Source organism: Strix aluco, chromosome 2, assembly GCF_031877795.1.
Source record: "Strix aluco isolate bStrAlu1 chromosome 2, bStrAlu1.hap1, whole genome shotgun sequence".
Taxonomy (NCBI): domain Eukaryota; kingdom Metazoa; phylum Chordata; class Aves; order Strigiformes; family Strigidae; genus Strix; species Strix aluco.
In genome coordinates this window covers 108,924,906-108,941,698 of record NC_133932.1, presented here as the reverse complement: position 1 = coordinate 108,941,698, position 16,793 = coordinate 108,924,906, and the positions used below count along the sequence as shown (strand labels likewise).

The window sequence follows — 16,793 nt, the reverse complement described above, 5'->3', positions numbered from 1 at the left end:
ATAGTCTTGGTCTGAAACAGAGGAGTGTATGTGTGAGTTAGTTATCTAAAAACTACGTACACATGTGATACTCAAAGATGTGTATATGCAGAATTGTTTGGAAGACACTTTTTGAATTATGGACTACCCTTTAACTAGCAATAAGGCAAAAGATGATGCACCTAAAGTTTGCAGCAGAGATTTAGCTCTTTAACTGCACCTTGTAATTACTTACTATGCCACGCTCTATAAAGTTTAGGAATAATAGTTTTTACCTCTGAGTCAACTAGTTGTGAATGCCCACCTGACTGGCTCACTAAGAACCACTGAATATTGCAATCGTTCACCTCACTTCTTGGGTTAAGTGAATTTAATACTTACTTTCACTGTGTTCCCCACTCAGTGCAGTGTTCCTAACTTGGCTAGTCTTATTAAAAGAAGAAATAGTACTAAAAGCCATAGACAAGTGTCTCCACTTCTACTGGAATTAAGTTCATCTAAAAGATGGCAATTCTAGGTTCTTTACACCTTCCAGTGACACCTTGTTCTAGAGCAGAGATGGAGCAAGCACAGAGGCATGAGTAGCTGAGCATACTTAGTATTCAGTCATTACCTATAATCAGATTTTTCTCACTCATACAAGCAGAGCAAACTGCATTTTTGGTCCATTTCGCTCCTTTGTAAGACATCTGTAGCTGTTTGGTGTGTGAACTACCTGCTACCACAGTTCATTCCATAAGTGGGGACTAAATAATCTTTTTTCCATGCTATAGACATTTCAGCAGTACATGGCTTAATCCTTTAGCATGGTTTGACAATGTACTGCAGCTGTCAGAACAATGCCTGCTTTTAAATTAGGAACGTAATTTTCAAAAACATATGTAGCATTTAGGAATTAAGAGCCCCATTTTCAAAATTTCCAATTTACTGTGCAATAAGGAATTAGTTTCAATTGCAAATCTACTTCCTACTTAATACATTCTTGGAAAAGGTAAGACACCTTGCATAGGATGCCCCTCAGCTTCTAGACATCTTACAGCTGTCTAACTTGAACTTAAGATGTCTAACCTCCCTCCTTGGCAGCTGATTATGAGAAGAAGGTGCTTTTTCATTCCACACATCTCAGACTGCAGATGGGTTGGAGCTGCTTTCAATATGTGGTGACTTGTGCATGGACTATTCAAACGAAACTGCTTGCCTCTGACTAGCTGTCTAATTTTACATGACTAAAATTGAATAAGTATGAATACCATCCTTGGCTTCTTATACGGCCACAGGAAAGAGCACCTGCGTTGTTCTCAAAAGTTCTCTACGTGGCAGCTTAGGTCCATCAGATGGGGGCTCACTCAATCATAGGAAGTTGCCTGTACTGCAGATGCTTACATCTCAGCCAACCACCATAGGTTCTTTCTACAGTTAATGGAGAGAAACAGGTAGTTGTATGGTGCAGTTCCACCCATTCTGGTATGAATACCTAAAATAGGTCTGTCTTCCATGACGTTCATTAATTATTATGAAATATGAGTCTTACAAAAGAGCAGAGTTCCAGTTACTGCTTCTAACACAGCCAGTCCCTCAGTGATGCCCACGGAAATCTGTTCATTTATCTTGTTTATTTCTCTGAGCAAATTTACAGCAGGAAAGGTTCCTGCCACTCTGATCTAAATGGGTAGTTTATGCAAGTTGCATTTTCCACCTAAATATTGCATAATATTGCATTCTGTGCATATCAGTGGTGGCTTCTATGATACCTGATTTCAACAGATCAGCTGGAAAAAGCACCACCTCAAACCACCTTATAAATAAATACACATCTCACATGTTTTCCCTTGATAGCTCTAATACTCACCGTAGTCACAGAGCACTACTAGCAATAGATTTGAAAAATCTTTCAACATCTGTTTCATTCTGACCAGTGAGATCCCAGGTCCTTTTACTCCTCATGTCCTTCTTCAGCTCCAAAGTGCAAGCACTTTTTTCCAAGAACACCTGAAAGTTAAAAAATTACAGCTGTGTTGACTTTGCTTACTAAAATACAGGAATGAAGACATTGCACTAATAAGTTAAAAAAATACACTATTAATCAACACTTTTCTCCTATTTACTTAACAATTACTAATACTGTATCAATGGATCTGAATGAGCACAACTACAATTCACCGTACGATAAATTTTCCCTCCTGGAATGTCAGCTCCTGAGCCAGAACAAAAGACAGGTCACAACAATTTACCTTTCCACTGCAGTAACTGCTGCTGTGCATGTCTTATATTAAGATCAAGATGCAAGATTAGGAAAATAACAAGTATTTTATACAAAATGTAACTCTGACCTCAGCACATATTGGAGATTCATTGCTGCTACACAATTCAGATCACTTACTGTCAACTTCTTTCAAGCATGAAAGAGACTCAGTAGAAGACTACCATTCTGGTCCTCAAATTGCCCTGTTATTCAGGTCTAGTAATATATTTAATTATCTTACTAGATTTATAAAAGATCTGGAACTGCCTTTTAGGTTATTCAGACCGATCAGATGGAGAAGGTGATAACTTCCACTTTTTCTTCCATCATTTTTTAAGTTTACATTCTCTGCAGCCTTGGTTAAGCCAACAAAAAATAGAGTTCCTTTTGGCAAGTTTCATAATTTTATGTTCATGTGCTTTAAACTAGTCTTTATGAGTCTCATAACAATCACATAAAACAGGCTGGAAGCACAATGATAGCAGCAAAAACAACAGTTTGCTTCAGAAACAGAAGTAGGGGAGAATCTAAAAAGAGAGTATCTAGCTCAAGGGAACCACTCTCAAAATACAAGAATTGCTCTTTTGTATTACATAGGAGCGCCAACAAGTCAGCCTTACTGTGTTCACCGTCACACAAACACGCAAGAAAGTTCTTGTTCCATAAAGTTTACAACCTGTTTTTATGAGAGAAATCTGGCACTGAAGAAGGCAGAAGTTAGGAGCGAACAAAACTGTGGAGCATAAAGGTAAAACGTAGGAACCAGGTATGGCAAAGATCAGGTACATCTTTAGGAATCACAAATGAGATATTTCAACAATTACATTGCTAGACTTGCTGAAGTAAGGGACAGCAGACATATTATTTGAAAGCTTTTTAAACTGTTCTCTGTGCCAAGTGGCTGAAGAGAATTCTAAGAAAAGACTAACAGCATGGCTTTGCTCAGTAAAAGCCCATTACAATAATAGGTGTACATATCTGAAGGGAATAATCATCATCTGGCCCATGAACTTGACAAGGCTCCAGAAAGAATTACATAGGGACGGTGATACTGCCACCACCCACAATTTCACTTGATAGGTCATAAATTACAGGAAGACAAACTTTACGCCTCAAGACAGGGGCGGGCTGCTAGCAGAGGGTGGTGGAAAGCCAGCCTGCCTCCCAGGGCGGCCACTCCGTAACTGCCCTCAGCTACTGGCAGCAGGCACTGCATTGCCTCGGGGACGTCATTCCTTTCCTGTATCATTACTGACCGTTAATCAAAACGAAGAATCAAAGTGGTCCAAGGAAGAAAAAGCAGGTTTCATTTTTAAAAAAAGCTACTGCAATAGATGCCTTGACCTCTAGCATTAACTACTCAGCGAAAACAGCAGAAGTTACATGGCATTGCTGTAAACTGTTCTGAAATAAAGAGGGGAAAAAATGCTTTGTGGGCCACAACTGTGATTGTGCTGGATGATTTAATGGGTCCTTTCCATTTCTAGCTTTCCTAGCTGTGTATTTTTCAAATGGCGCTTTTAAAAATACTTCTTTCAGAGAGACACACGCTGACAGGTGAAACTCAAATAATCCTAATCTCAGTCTAATGAGTGACACACTGCAGAGAGGAAATGAAGTTATGGAAGGGAGAATAAATCCTGAGGAAGAAATAAAAAAAGCCTGTGTGGGAGAGCACTCCTGAGATAGTTTCCTTACAATTTGCACATCAGCCCAACCAAGGGAGAAGCAGCGTGGTTCACAAGACAGGGCACCAGTGGGAGGCACGGGAGACCAGACTTCTGTTCCTATTCCTGCCATCGCCCGGCATACAATGTCAGCAGACTGCAGCATTAATCTGCTCCTCCTTCCCATCCCATCTCTCCTGCTCCATATATATACTACAGACTTTTCAGGACAGAGACTCTTTCTAACTGAGCCGGTGGACAGAGCCCAGCATGAGGGCCCTTGGGTGTTTCGGTAACGTTGACCATTCGTTAGACCAAAATCTCCTTCTCCCTCAACCCTTCCCTTGTGTCCCTTGGCTTGCCTGGGAAAAGACTCTGGTGTGCAGTGCGGGCAACACCCAGGCTAGAACTGGAGTATTTGAAACGGTACCAAAACTAACTTCCAATTAGTGAGATCAGGTACCTCTGGAAGCCTAGCCTGGGGCTACTTCACCCTCCACAAGCCTCTGCTGTCACTGCATTGCAGCGGGAGCCCTCCCACCTCACATACAGCTACTTCAGGCTACTGGCTGTAATACAGCCGTACCTTTGAACAAAGCTCCAATTAAAGTGCTTCCATGAAGCCTCCCTGAGATTCTGCAACTTTGCTAGCTCAGTTCTAACAGCAGTTTTGAATGCAAGAACTGCTGGCCCATCTCTGGTGTAGTATTGCCCCTCTCCTCCTCTCTTTCTGCAGAGGTTTCTTCCTCTCCCCTCCTTTCGCCTCAGTTTTGGACAGGCCTTATGCTGACCTCTAAGTTCAGTTTAGACTCCTCTCCCTCTCCTCTTCGTCTTCCCTAAGCCAACCTCTTTCTACTCTTCACATCTTTGCCTTCTGCCCCCCACTCTATTATCCTTCCACTTTCCATACTCACATGAAATTTTGCTTTTCAAGGCAGACGGTACATCTCAGTTTCTGCTCTATTCAGATCTTCTACCTCAAGTTCATTAACTTAATGAGATGAAAAATGATTGAACAGAGAAGGCTATCAGACTTTGAATAATTGGCTTTTCTAATTTATTGCTCTCGTGGACAAGCATAGACTAAGGCTCTATTGTATGAGATGCAGCAGAAGCACAGCAACATAAAAAGATGCTTTCTTCTTCCAAGAGACAGGGTAATGGGCTGATTGGAAGTGGAAGACTTCCTCTCTGAAGGGAATTGGAAATGACAGATGAGGAGGGGATAAGTCATAAAGCACCTTGGAAATGAAGACCAAGAGGCTTGTGTGTAATGCAAACGACACCCAGGCTAGAACTGGGTGTCGTTTACATTACTAAAACTTCAAGTCCCTGTTCTGCAACAGACTTCCTGTGTGATCTTGGTCACATCACTTAGTTTTCCTGTGTCATAGCTCTCCACTGGAAATAGTATCTTACTATCTGGTATGGGTATTACAAGAATAAATCCACCATGAACTGTGAGGCTTACAGGCACCACAGTGTCAGGAACCGTGTAAGAACCAAACATGAAATGTACCATTTTATTTACAATTTTTTTTGAAAATAAAGAAGTAACAGAATAGGTTATATATCCTATTAGAGTCACATATATTAATCTATTCAAATAATGTCTCTATTTCTCTATGTTATTAAAATTGTATTTTGTGATCACTTTGGTTTTATAAACAATAGAAAAACCCAACCCCAAAACAACAACAAACCACAAGCCAACTGGATTTATGACTCCCAGTACTTTTTGCAGCAGTACCTAAGGCCACAGAGCAGACATGACATTTGACAAACCAGCCACCTCTTCCGAGTGCTGTCACCTGCTGATTTAGCACAGCTAACCAGTTACCAAGTTCATCAGCTGCAACAGTATAGCATTCAGCAGCTACACCCCCCTCAGAAGGGAGATGAGAGGCAAATGAGCCCTGCAGTTGAGAAAGGGCCATCAGGAATTAATCAGCTGCTCCATGACCAAGCACGGAGTTTCGTGAGAACACAGACTCATGGCAAAACCTCCATCCTCTGGAGCCTCAAGTCACGTGAAGGGGAGTGACACTGATGGATCCCATATTTCGCCCCAGCCACAGGTACCCTCAGTCCTCCTCTTTGCAAATCCCCCGCAAGAGCTGAGTCTTTCCCTGCCCTAGCTCCATCCTCCTTCAGGAATTGGAAAGAGGCCTGTCCTCACTTATCTCTCCTCCAAGCACAGACCTGCTCCTTCCTTGTCCCCCAGGCCCCATAGCTCCAGGTGAAGGGACCCCCCATGACTTGGGGCACACATGAGAGCAAGGTGGGAAAAGGGCTCAGGGAAGAAGTAAGTGTGGGGGGGTAAGGTTGAGGACTGATCCTCTCAGACACAGCCTGTCTTCCCCCGTACACTGCCTGGGGCAGCAGCACCTACTCCAGCCACCCTGATGGACCCAGCAACCAGTCAGGGTCTGGAGAAATGCTGTCAGAAAAATAAAATTATTTATTGGAATTTCAAGCAAGCAAAATGTTGCTAGAATGTAAAGGAAAAAAAAAAAATCCCACATGAAAAACAGTTTCCTTAATAGCTGTCCATTAGTAAATATTTTTCAGTCATATTTGCAAGCCAAAATTTGCACAATTCTGACTATGCATGAGAGGCTCACAGTAAATAAGACTAGAGACAGAAAAGCCTGAAAGTCCCTAAATCCTCCCTACATTTCACCTGAGGGATGCCAAGCAGCACGAACAGCAAAAAGAAATTTGTATCTGCAACATTTCCGCAAATTTAAGATATTTTATCTGTATGGCAGGAAAGAGATTAATTATTTTCAACCAGCATTCGCTTATTGCAATGGGATTAAGCAGCTATTGAAGTGCTACCACCAGCTGGGAATTTCAGAACTTCCCATATAATCCTTTCCATTCGACATTAAAGAGGGAGCACCTCAGGTGTGCATCCCATTTTATCAAAATCTAATCACTGCTGACCAGTCAGAGTGGTCAGGGCCAAAAATATGCCACTTCTCAGCAGATACTGAGTTTAGCAAGAAAAGTATCTATGTGATGTCTGCCACAGCAGGGGGTTAGAGCTGACATCCTCAAAGGCATCTTTCATTCGTATTTACACATCAGACAATTTTACATTGTTATCAGATAATGGCTTTATTAAAATTATGCATCTAAATTCACTAGGCTGAAACTGACAGCACCAGATTCTCTATGTGCAAGAAAAAAAAAGCAATAATTAGCTGGTAAAGCCTATTTTCATCAACATTTGGGGTCTGATCTGACAAAATCCTGGGATTTCTTAGCTCCTTTTGATATCAACTCAGCAATTCCAAGAGCTAGCTGGCAAGCAACATCCGTCCTTTGAAAACTAAGGGCTACAGTAGATTGAATATATGGATGAGATTTACTTTGGAAAATGTACAGTGAAAATAAGTTTATTAAGCTTAAAGAGATTTGGGAAGGTGTCCAAGCAACAATAAATAATGAATGCAAAGAATTAAATACATTAGATCACCCCTTATGGCATAAGGGATGGAATGCAGTCATCCATTCTTTCCTTCCCCCTCTAGATTTTTTTAAGTAGATATATATTGTTCACTGGTTGTGGAATTCCCCTTTTAGTGGAGTTTATCTTAAAGATCATAGTAAGGGGAATATATATTGCACAACTGAAATAAATAGAAATATGTTTGAGAAGCACGTCTGAAATATCATGAAGTATCAGCATTAGAAAGAGAACTGGGAAGCTCTCTCCTATGCTTTACACCGATTTTGCCGTTTACCCACGCGGTTTCGTCTGGTCTAGCGACCAATATAAAGTATACATCACCAAACACACTGAAAAACACCAGCATTAATCCTACTTAGCACAGACTCGGAGCGACAAAAACATTACAACTACTTTACGTGTCAGTGCTACCTGCACTTCGGGAGAGCTATGAAACACCAGGCGGGACGGTCCCTGCCTCAAGGGGAGAGACGATCACAGGGAAAATCCAGAACCTGAAGTCAGACGCGTCTTTGTGAACGCCTCAACCCCCGAGCGTTACTGCGATCGCAGCGCGGTCCTGCCAGCACCCCTCGGAGGCGACCTACGGGTCCGCGCCGACAGACGCCCCCAGCCCGCTCCGAGCCTGAGGCTGCCGGGGGCTCCCCCACGGCTCAAGCCCCTCGCCACCCGCGGCGAGACGAGCAACCGCCGCCGCAACGGGGCGACCCACCCGCGCCCCGCGGACGGCGCCTCAGCGACGCCCGGGATCCCCCGGCCCCCCGCGCTCGCCCCGCCGCCGGGGGAAGCTGCGGCCGGGCCGCGGGGCTCGGGTGCTCGGTTCCCCCCCCACCCGCCCGCCCGCCCGCCCGCCCCGCGCTCACCTCCACGCCGCTGCCCGCGGCTCTGCGCGGCCGGAGCGGCCACCGGCGGGACGGGGCTGAAGCGTGATCCTGCCTCTGGAGGAAACCTCAAACGGGGCTGCCCCTCGGCGGCGGGCGGGCGCTCCCTCACCTCCGGCGGCGGAGGGAGGGTTAAATGGCGGCGCGGCTGTCAGGGCGGCTGTCAGCGGGGCGCGGGGCGGCGGCGGGCGCCGTGCGAGGGGAGCCCGCGCCCCTGGCGGCGAGGCGCGGCGCGGCGAAGCGAGGCGCTGCCCAGCCCAGCCCAGCCCAGCCCTGCCCTGCCCCGCCGGGGCCGCGCCGCCCTCACACGCCCGCCCGCCGCCGGGGTGCGGCGGCCCCGGAGGGAGAGGGGCCCCCGGGAGGGACGCGGCCACGGCAGCCCGCCGAGGGTGGGAGGGAGGCGCCGGGATCCTCCGCCGAGTGCGCCCCGAGCTCAGCCGGCGGCCAGGCGCGCTGAGGGCTCTGCCGTACCCCGGCCTCCCAACAGTTCTCCTCACGGCGCGGCGCGGTCTGAGTGGCCCCGGGGTGAACGGTCGTGGACTTCCCTTGGGTCACGAAGAAGCTGGAGAGCCGCGGTGTGAGTCGAGCGACACCCGGAAGGCAGGCCGGGCCTTCAGGCCTCCCCGGGCTGCTGTTCCTCCATAGATGTGCCTCTTGCACCTCTCCACGAGCTTCCTTTACCGTCATTAGAGAGTCCTCGCCGCAAAATCAGTCCCCTGCTGCTGGGTGTTGTGCCTCCGACCATGCACAAGCGTGCACGTTGGAGCCAGGTGTTGGTGTTGGTTGTCTCTCAAAGAGAGCAGCGGGCAGACGGGAGGCTGCTTTCCGGAGTCAACTTGCCACAGTGAAGACGAGGCATCAAACAATCTCATCGGCAGCGAAGAGAAGCACCGGCTGCTTGACGTGCCCATCTGCAGCCAGGGACGTGTATGCATGGGTATTTGTTGTGACAGTGTTTGTGGGTAATATTCAGGCACTCTTGTGACAGGATAAAACTATCCTCTTGCAGAGAGACTTCTTTAAAAAAACCCTTTCCATCTGTTTTTATGCAACAGACTCATCCACTTATTTCAAACCATGGTTAAATTTATTTCCCTGACATGGAGTCTGTGATTTCAATACAGACCGATGGATACCCACACGCCCACAAAGCTACAAAAGGTTTTCAAGGGGCATTTAAATCGTGTCATGTGTAAAGAATCCTCCTGCTTTCCCTAATTCATCTACAATAAGCATGGGCGCAACACAAAGGCCTGAGGAAGTAGTTGTCAACTTCTGGTGTCCAAAACAAAAAACAAACCAAAATCTTGCTTCTAGTTAACTTTCATCATCTATATCACCAAGAAAATACAACTTCCATACAACACGAGTATCTCTGCCCCACATGAATGCTGAGCCCAAGCTGCCAATTAGGGTTGCTGCCCTCCGTAGCCCCTGCCGTACCCGGCCTTCCCGCTGGTGCTCAGCTCTGATCAACCTGCGCAAAACCCCTTTTCCATATGCTGGCTGGGGTCTGCGGTGGTTAACGCTTCACAGGCACACTGCCATCTGGAGTACTGTCAGAAACCTTCAGGAAGGCAAGATAAACACTTGCTGAGGCACTCGGACTGTGTTCTGGACAGCAAAAAGTGAAGTATTCATGTATCGTAAAGATTTTCCAGGCTGTTTTTTAACATTTTGATTTGAACAGTCTGAATTCCTAATCTCCTGTTTTGTTTTAATACAGGTGTATACAGCTTTTTAAACTCTGCATTTTGGTGTCTGTAATTTGACCTATGTTTGATGTTTCATAGAAGGGATACTGATGTGTGTCCAGTCTAGTAAGTGAAAGTCACTGCATTTCGCTGTCAGACGCTTACTGTGGAAGATGCAGCTACGTGATCTGTTCCATGTCTCGCAGTGATGTAGCTCAGCCCTTCCTTTCAATATACAAAGGGGGCTAATAGAGAAAGACAGAGATTTTTTACCGGGGCCCGTAGTGACAGGACAAGGGGCAATGGTTTTAAACTGAAAGGGGGTAGATTTAGATTGGACAAGAGAAATATTTTACATTGAGGGTGGTGAGGCACTGGCACAGGTTGCCCAGAGAGGTTGTGGATGTCCCCTCCCTGGAAGTGTTAGAGGCAGGGCTGGGTGGGGCTTTGAGCAGCCTGGTCTAGCAGAGGTGTCCCTGCCCATGGCAGGGGGGTTGCACTAGGTGATCTTTAAGGTCCCTTCCAACCCAAACTATTCTATGATTCCTTTGAATGCCGAGGAGCTTCCCATGCCCAGTCCTGGTCTGTGACTCGTCTGGCACCAAGGATTCAGCTCCAGGCAGTGCTGCTGTGGAGGGGCTAAGGTGCACAGGTACACAGCTGTGCCAGAAACTCCTTTCTTATTGATGACGTAAAGTACCAGCAGACACAAGTGGATGCGCCGTTGTACTGGGTTTGGTTTGAATGAAACAGGTAATAAATCACATATGGTAATAAAGAGAATAATACTGTAAGATTACAAGTGATGGGGAAGCTCAGAGGAGAGGAAATGTGCACCAAATGGCTCCCTGCTCCACAAGGTCTGCTGAAGTCCCAGGACTGAAACTCCAGTTTCTCTGGCTGCCTACATTTAACATCTGAAAAATCATATCGGTGAGTGTTTTGCCAGGCTTTTTTTCCTTTATGAACACAACTTCTTAAAAATTTAATCACCAAGAAAAAAATGTCATTCTTCCATGTTAATGCAGAGGAGAAAATAAAGAAATCCACACAGCAGGAAAGAGTCTGGAACATGTGGCAAGCTGTTTTACTCGTATCGCAGTATTTTGCACTTATTATAGTGCCTTTGATCCGATGGCCTTGGAGGATTTTGAGTTATGACTGATCTTTGGTCTTTTTGTTTCCCACTCCTGATAAAAAAGGCTTTGTCTTCATTTTTCTGCCAGAGTAAACTGATTTGCTGAGATTTTGCTCAAATTGTAAAGCCAGAAACAAAACCGAGACTGCAACTCAGGTCACTGCATTCCCCCTCCACGCCTCCTTTTAGACCCATCTCACTTTTGTGTCAACATTTCCAAAAGGGGACAGAGTCCAAAATATAGTGGTTAAAAAACACAAGTCGCCCCTATGATTACATGATAGAAATTGTAAAGACCCCAGCTAACAGGAGGATGAGCACAGGGTAAATACATAGGCTACATTATTAAACCCTTTGAAGCACACTGGATTATGTTTGCACATAACACACCTGCTGTGATGCTAAGGACCAAGATCTGTCTTTGTTAACGTGCTGCCCAAATTTCATCAGTAACATATTTTTCATTAAAATACTTCAGCAGTCTCTGAGGCATCTGGCTAGTGGCAGATGAAATGCTGTGTTCCTTGCCATTAAAGTTGGTCTCCCTGGAGGGTGAGAAACTAATAACAGAAGGGACAGGAGAAAGAGGGAGCAGACGAATACTCATTTAGCCCACAACCATAATGTTGAGAACAAAATGAATTTAGACACCGAAGGATACAAAGAGAAAGTGACCTTTAATTGCTGATCTGTAGCACCAGCCGCCGGTACGGTAAGTGGGGAGCGTGCAGACGGATCCCACCTGAGCGCAGACCCAGCTAGCTGCTGTGCTGAGGTGGCCCACACGGCAAAAATGTTACAGGCAGCTGTGACAGGAAGGTCAGGTAGGGAAAAGCATCCTGACCTCTACAAATGGGATTACTCTTTCCCAGCTGCTGGCCGCTGTGCAGAACACACTTGCACATGTAGTGGTGGGCAGTGTCAGAGGCCACGGGCAGCTGCCCCCTGCTTAGCCAGGCCAGAGCAGCCACGGTGACTCCAGCCACAAGCTGAAACACATCTGCCTGGTTTTACCCAAACCAGATTAAGGGCATTTATATGAAGGGCACCACCACCAGACTGACTGGGTTGGTGGTTTTCAATAGGCATAAGGTGGTGTGTTGGTTTGTGGCTCTTTCCCCTCTGCCAGCACAGTTGGGTCAGGAAGAAAATGTCTTTTTTTTTTCCATTGGCATAAAATCAAGATTCGTGTAGTAGCACATATTGTCTACAGACCACCAGGTGTGAAAGCAGAATGGCTGGCTACCAAATTCCCTCTCTGCTCTGCATTGGGGGGAGAGATGTGACATTGTGTGTGATTTCTATCTGTGCAAAATATGCTAGAAGTCTCCCCTTGCTGATATTAAAATGACCTCAAGCTTCCTAACAGGAGCAGTAATAATATCCTGACTCAGAAGGAGAAGCGTGCAAGCAAGAGAAATCTCTTATTTGCCTGCATCTGCACTGGCAAAGAAGAATTAATAGTGAAACCCCCAAAGTAGTGCTGGCTGGGAGACAAGCTAGTTACGGATGAACAAGGTAAGGGCCAAAACAGTAATATAAATATTTGGTGGTTTAGGGGGAAACTTCAGAAAGCTGAAAACAGGGAGAAACTGAAACATGTCCTTTTGGAAATGATACCTCTGCATTGTTCAAGAAAATTTTTCAAGCTATCAAAAAAAAAAAAAAAGAAACGTTGCACTGGCTGAAAACACTACAGTCTTGACTGGAGAACTGACAAGAATACTAATAATTTAACTACAGAAGACATTTAGATTAATAAAAATAAGTAGAAAAAATGTAGAATTGTCAGGAATTGGTAGAAATCAGAAGCATAAAACTGGTAAAGAACTTAAAAGAAGATGAGATCTGCAGCCAGTGATGTCAAGTGATAAAGATTTTTCTGATTTTAATATATATTTGAAATGAATGGTAGCTGTTTTACTGATCTACTGCTATGTGAAAAATTTGACTTGTCAGTTGGAATGCAAAAGAAACACAGATGTTCAATAAATATTTCTGTTCTGTTTTGGGGTGGAAAACAGATGATAGAGCCATATTCCAGGATGGTAACAAAATACTTTCTGTTCCAATGCAAGCCTGAGAAGTTAAAATAAGAGCAGCTCCAGTTAAACAACTTAAAATCAGCAGTTCTGCATAAACTTCCATCCGACAATCTGTAATATTATTCTTCCAATCAGTCTGGAGATGCTGTGGAGCTTTCAGACCACTAGATGAATACTCGTGTGTGGGGTTTTATTGGTTTGGTTGGCTTGTAAAGTGAGAGCAGCCCTGGCTGATACAGACCTGTCAGCCTTACCCTGATTGCAGACACAGGCATGGAAAAGCTGATAATAAAAAGGGAGAGTACTGTCACCAATGATACTTGACAAAGGTTGGTGGAAAATTATAAACTTACTTAGATAAAGCACAAGTTTGATGAGTAGAGGTAGCAATGTTAAAATGTAATAATACTTTACATTTCCATAGAACATTTGGTTTGGTAACCCCTGACATTTCCACCAAGGACACTTCTGCAAAATTAGCACAGCGTGCATTACAAGGATTAAATATTGACTAATTGGCCTCAAGATGTTCTTTTAATGTGTCATCTTCATGCAGTACATATTTACCTAAAGATTTAAGCATGGGTTAGGCTTTAGCAATTCCAAACTTTTATCAGAGACCTGAAAGAGGAGATAACATCATCACCGCTCAGGTTTTCAGGTAACACACAAACTGGGAGAATGGTAAGTCCTGAAGACAGGTTACTACCACTGAGCAATCTCTGAGGAATCTGGGCTTTAGCGAACAATACATATTTTAATATAGCTCCCATAAAATGGCATATCTAGGAACAAAGATTACAGGACATGCTTTATATGATGTGCAGCTCCCTCTGGGATACTCATTACAAAGACCTGGAGATCGTACTGAGTTGTTAGCTAATCTTGAGCTCCCAGTGTCACATCAATTAGTTCGTGCTGCTGCTCACAGGTTTTGAGCAGAGAAAAATGTCACCTTACTTTTACAAGTCTTTTGTCACTATCCCACCTGAAAGTATTATGACCAAGCGCAAGAAATATGACCTCGATCAAATCACTATGAGGAAACTTAAAACTTATAGGAAAATTGGGGAGAGAGTAGTTATCATTGATATCTTATCAAAATAAAGAGATGATCAAGTGAAATTCATCTGTCACTATAAGAAATAATCACACAACCGTAGCATGAAGCACAACCCCTGAGGAAGCAGGAACACATCTGTAAGCTGCCGGGCAAGCTGCAGGGCCAGCTTAATCAGATGAAGCCCTGAGTCTTTCCATCTATGCTGTTGGTTAATAACCCCACTGTGGTTCAGGCTTATAGTTTTTATACTGTGCTTAGGAAAAGTCTAGCTTTGGACACCCGCCGGGAAACCAGGCTGCAGTGCATGTAGCCCTGTGCAGTTTTACAGGAGACCACCCTCAAACCCCATTTTCCTTTTTTCTTAAGAGACCCACAGGAATGAGAGTCCAGCAGAAGTCAGACATGTAAGTTACATTCACATCTGAGCTATGTCAATGGGGAGTGAACTGAGCACGAACATAGCTTCAAGCACATATTTGATAGCGTGGGCATGCTGTCTGTGTGCGATGGCTGGGAGTATAAAAACTGGGGAAACAAATTACCTCTGCAATTAGTACTTTTGCAATAGCTTTTCTTGGTCCAGTGCTGGTATTCACAATTTAAGGTGGCTATTAGATAACTAGGGAAAACCTTGGGAAGAGCAAAAAATAGGACAATGTGATAGGCAGAAGGACTCCGAATGATTTATCTGTTTAAAAAACAATTACATTCCAAGACACCCGGCATGAAGGGAACTCACCCTTAATAGAGGGCTTATTAAATATAAGGTCCAGTGGCTAGAAACTGAAGCTAAACAAACTCTGATTACATACACTGAAAACATTTTTACAACAGGTAATCGTCATTGGAATAATTTGCCAAGAGCTGCGGTGGGATTTCCCAGAAGTTGCAATCTTTTGTTATTCCTAAAAGAGGAGTTCTACTTCAAACACAAATTAAGGGAAGTCCTACAGCTTCTGTTGCCCAAGAGGTCAAGCGAGATGGTTGTACTAGTCTCTTCTGGCCTTGTAACCTATAAATAGATTGGAGTCCCAGAGGAAAAAAAACTTATCCTTATCTCGGGCTTTCCCAAAACATTGTGGAAAAACAATAGGAATGTAGAAAGATCAGAAATAGTCACTTTGCAACTGTTGTGCTAAGTTTGGTATTTCTACTGAAGAGACCGAAACATTTTGTGATCTTATTCCAGAACATCTTTTAAGCTCTTCCTTCTTGCTGTCAGAGCTCAGCCATACCAATACACCCATTTTCAGAACTGTTAACTAGTCAGTGTTTGATAATTGTAACAAAGGTTGGGTTTGAAGTCGGTGGGAGTTTTGCCATTCTCATTTAATGGGTGGATCAAACCAAAGTATCTTTGCAATTTAAGGACACACCTCAAATTCTCCATCCGATGTGTAGTGAAACTCAGGGGAATTATGCCACACACACACACAACTGCTGAGTCTGGCTGAAAGAACAGAGGTTTCTCATATACTGTGTCAAATAGTGTTATATTTAGGCAACATTTGAAAAGAATTCTATCTACGTGAAGTGAATCATTAAATAGCCACAGTACAAATGCCATATCAGCAATAGACAGAAATTTATTCTGTGCAACTGTGCTGCCTTTATTTTCTTTGCAAAAAGAGAGTACTTCACACAGCGTGTATCCTCCTGCAAATTTTTTGATTAAAAGAAAATAACAAGTCCTGTCTTTGAGTTTCTGGGAGTGTTCTGCATGTATGAAGTGAGGGACACAGCAGCATTGATTTGACTGTTGACTTCAAAAATACAGTGAAACAGCATTTCGATTATATCAGTCCCCTCCTTTACTTACTCCCTGAGATAGTGGATGATGAATTATCATCAAAATTAAGTGAAACCCTGCAAGTACAGAGAATACTTCGAATTGAAGAAAACAATGCAAAACATCTAAATAGTTTGAGCCTTATGCTCAGAGCAGGACTACATTCACAAAAGTTCTGCGACTATTCCAGCAGTACCAGCTCCTTTTACCTTGAACGTGGTGTCCATCACTGCTGTGAGCATGGCAGAGCAGGGTTCAATGTGCTCTTTCATCAGCGGGAATTTGAAGTCATGGCATTCAGAGTCCAGTGGGAAAGCAGGAGACCAGGATCCTACCTGGTCTTTGGTCTGGAGCAGGGATATGAAGCAGGGTGGTTTCTGTCAGGTCCACCCCTCACGAGTGTGTGCTAACAAGCAGGCTATGGGGTTTTCTGAAACTGAGGTTTCCTCACTCCTGAAGTTTTTGTGTTTTGGTGTTTTTTTAAATATTTGTATAATACTTTAATTCTAAACCACAAAGAAAAACTACTCTCAAGCCTGCTGGCCAGGACAGCTACCTGTCAGATATGACACTTGGACCTCTGCTCCAAAAAGTATTTAAGTATTTCCTTAAAATAAAGATGAATGTTGCTAACAGAGATGCCCAGAATATACTCATAGCATGAGTACTTGCAGCTCATTCTTGGGAAAACAAAATGATAGTTGAAGTCTTCCCAACAGAAGATGACTGGAACTAGAGTGTCTCGCATTTCACATGAATGCCTGAAGCACTGAGAATTAGGATGAAATGGGAACTGCTGGAATAGGATAAACAACGC

At 44.2% G+C, this 16,793-nt stretch overlaps 1 protein-coding gene across 1 annotated transcript in view; it reads right to left on the bottom strand.

Annotated features, from left to right (window-relative positions):
• The window catches only part of THSD1 (thrombospondin type 1 domain containing 1), a 28,083-nt gene extending 19,710 nt beyond the window's left edge, over window positions 1-8,373 (bottom strand). The window contains exons 1-2 of the mRNA XM_074815780.1: window positions 8,230-8,373; window positions 1,829-1,968 (exon numbers count right to left, since the gene is read on the bottom strand). Coding sequence (XP_074671881.1) covers window positions 1,829-1,886 — 58 coding nt within the window. The 5' untranslated portion in view covers window positions 1,887-1,968; window positions 8,230-8,373. The remainder of the gene's footprint in view (window positions 1-1,828; window positions 1,969-8,229) is intronic.
• Between the last annotated feature and the right edge of the window lie 8,420 nt (window positions 8,374-16,793).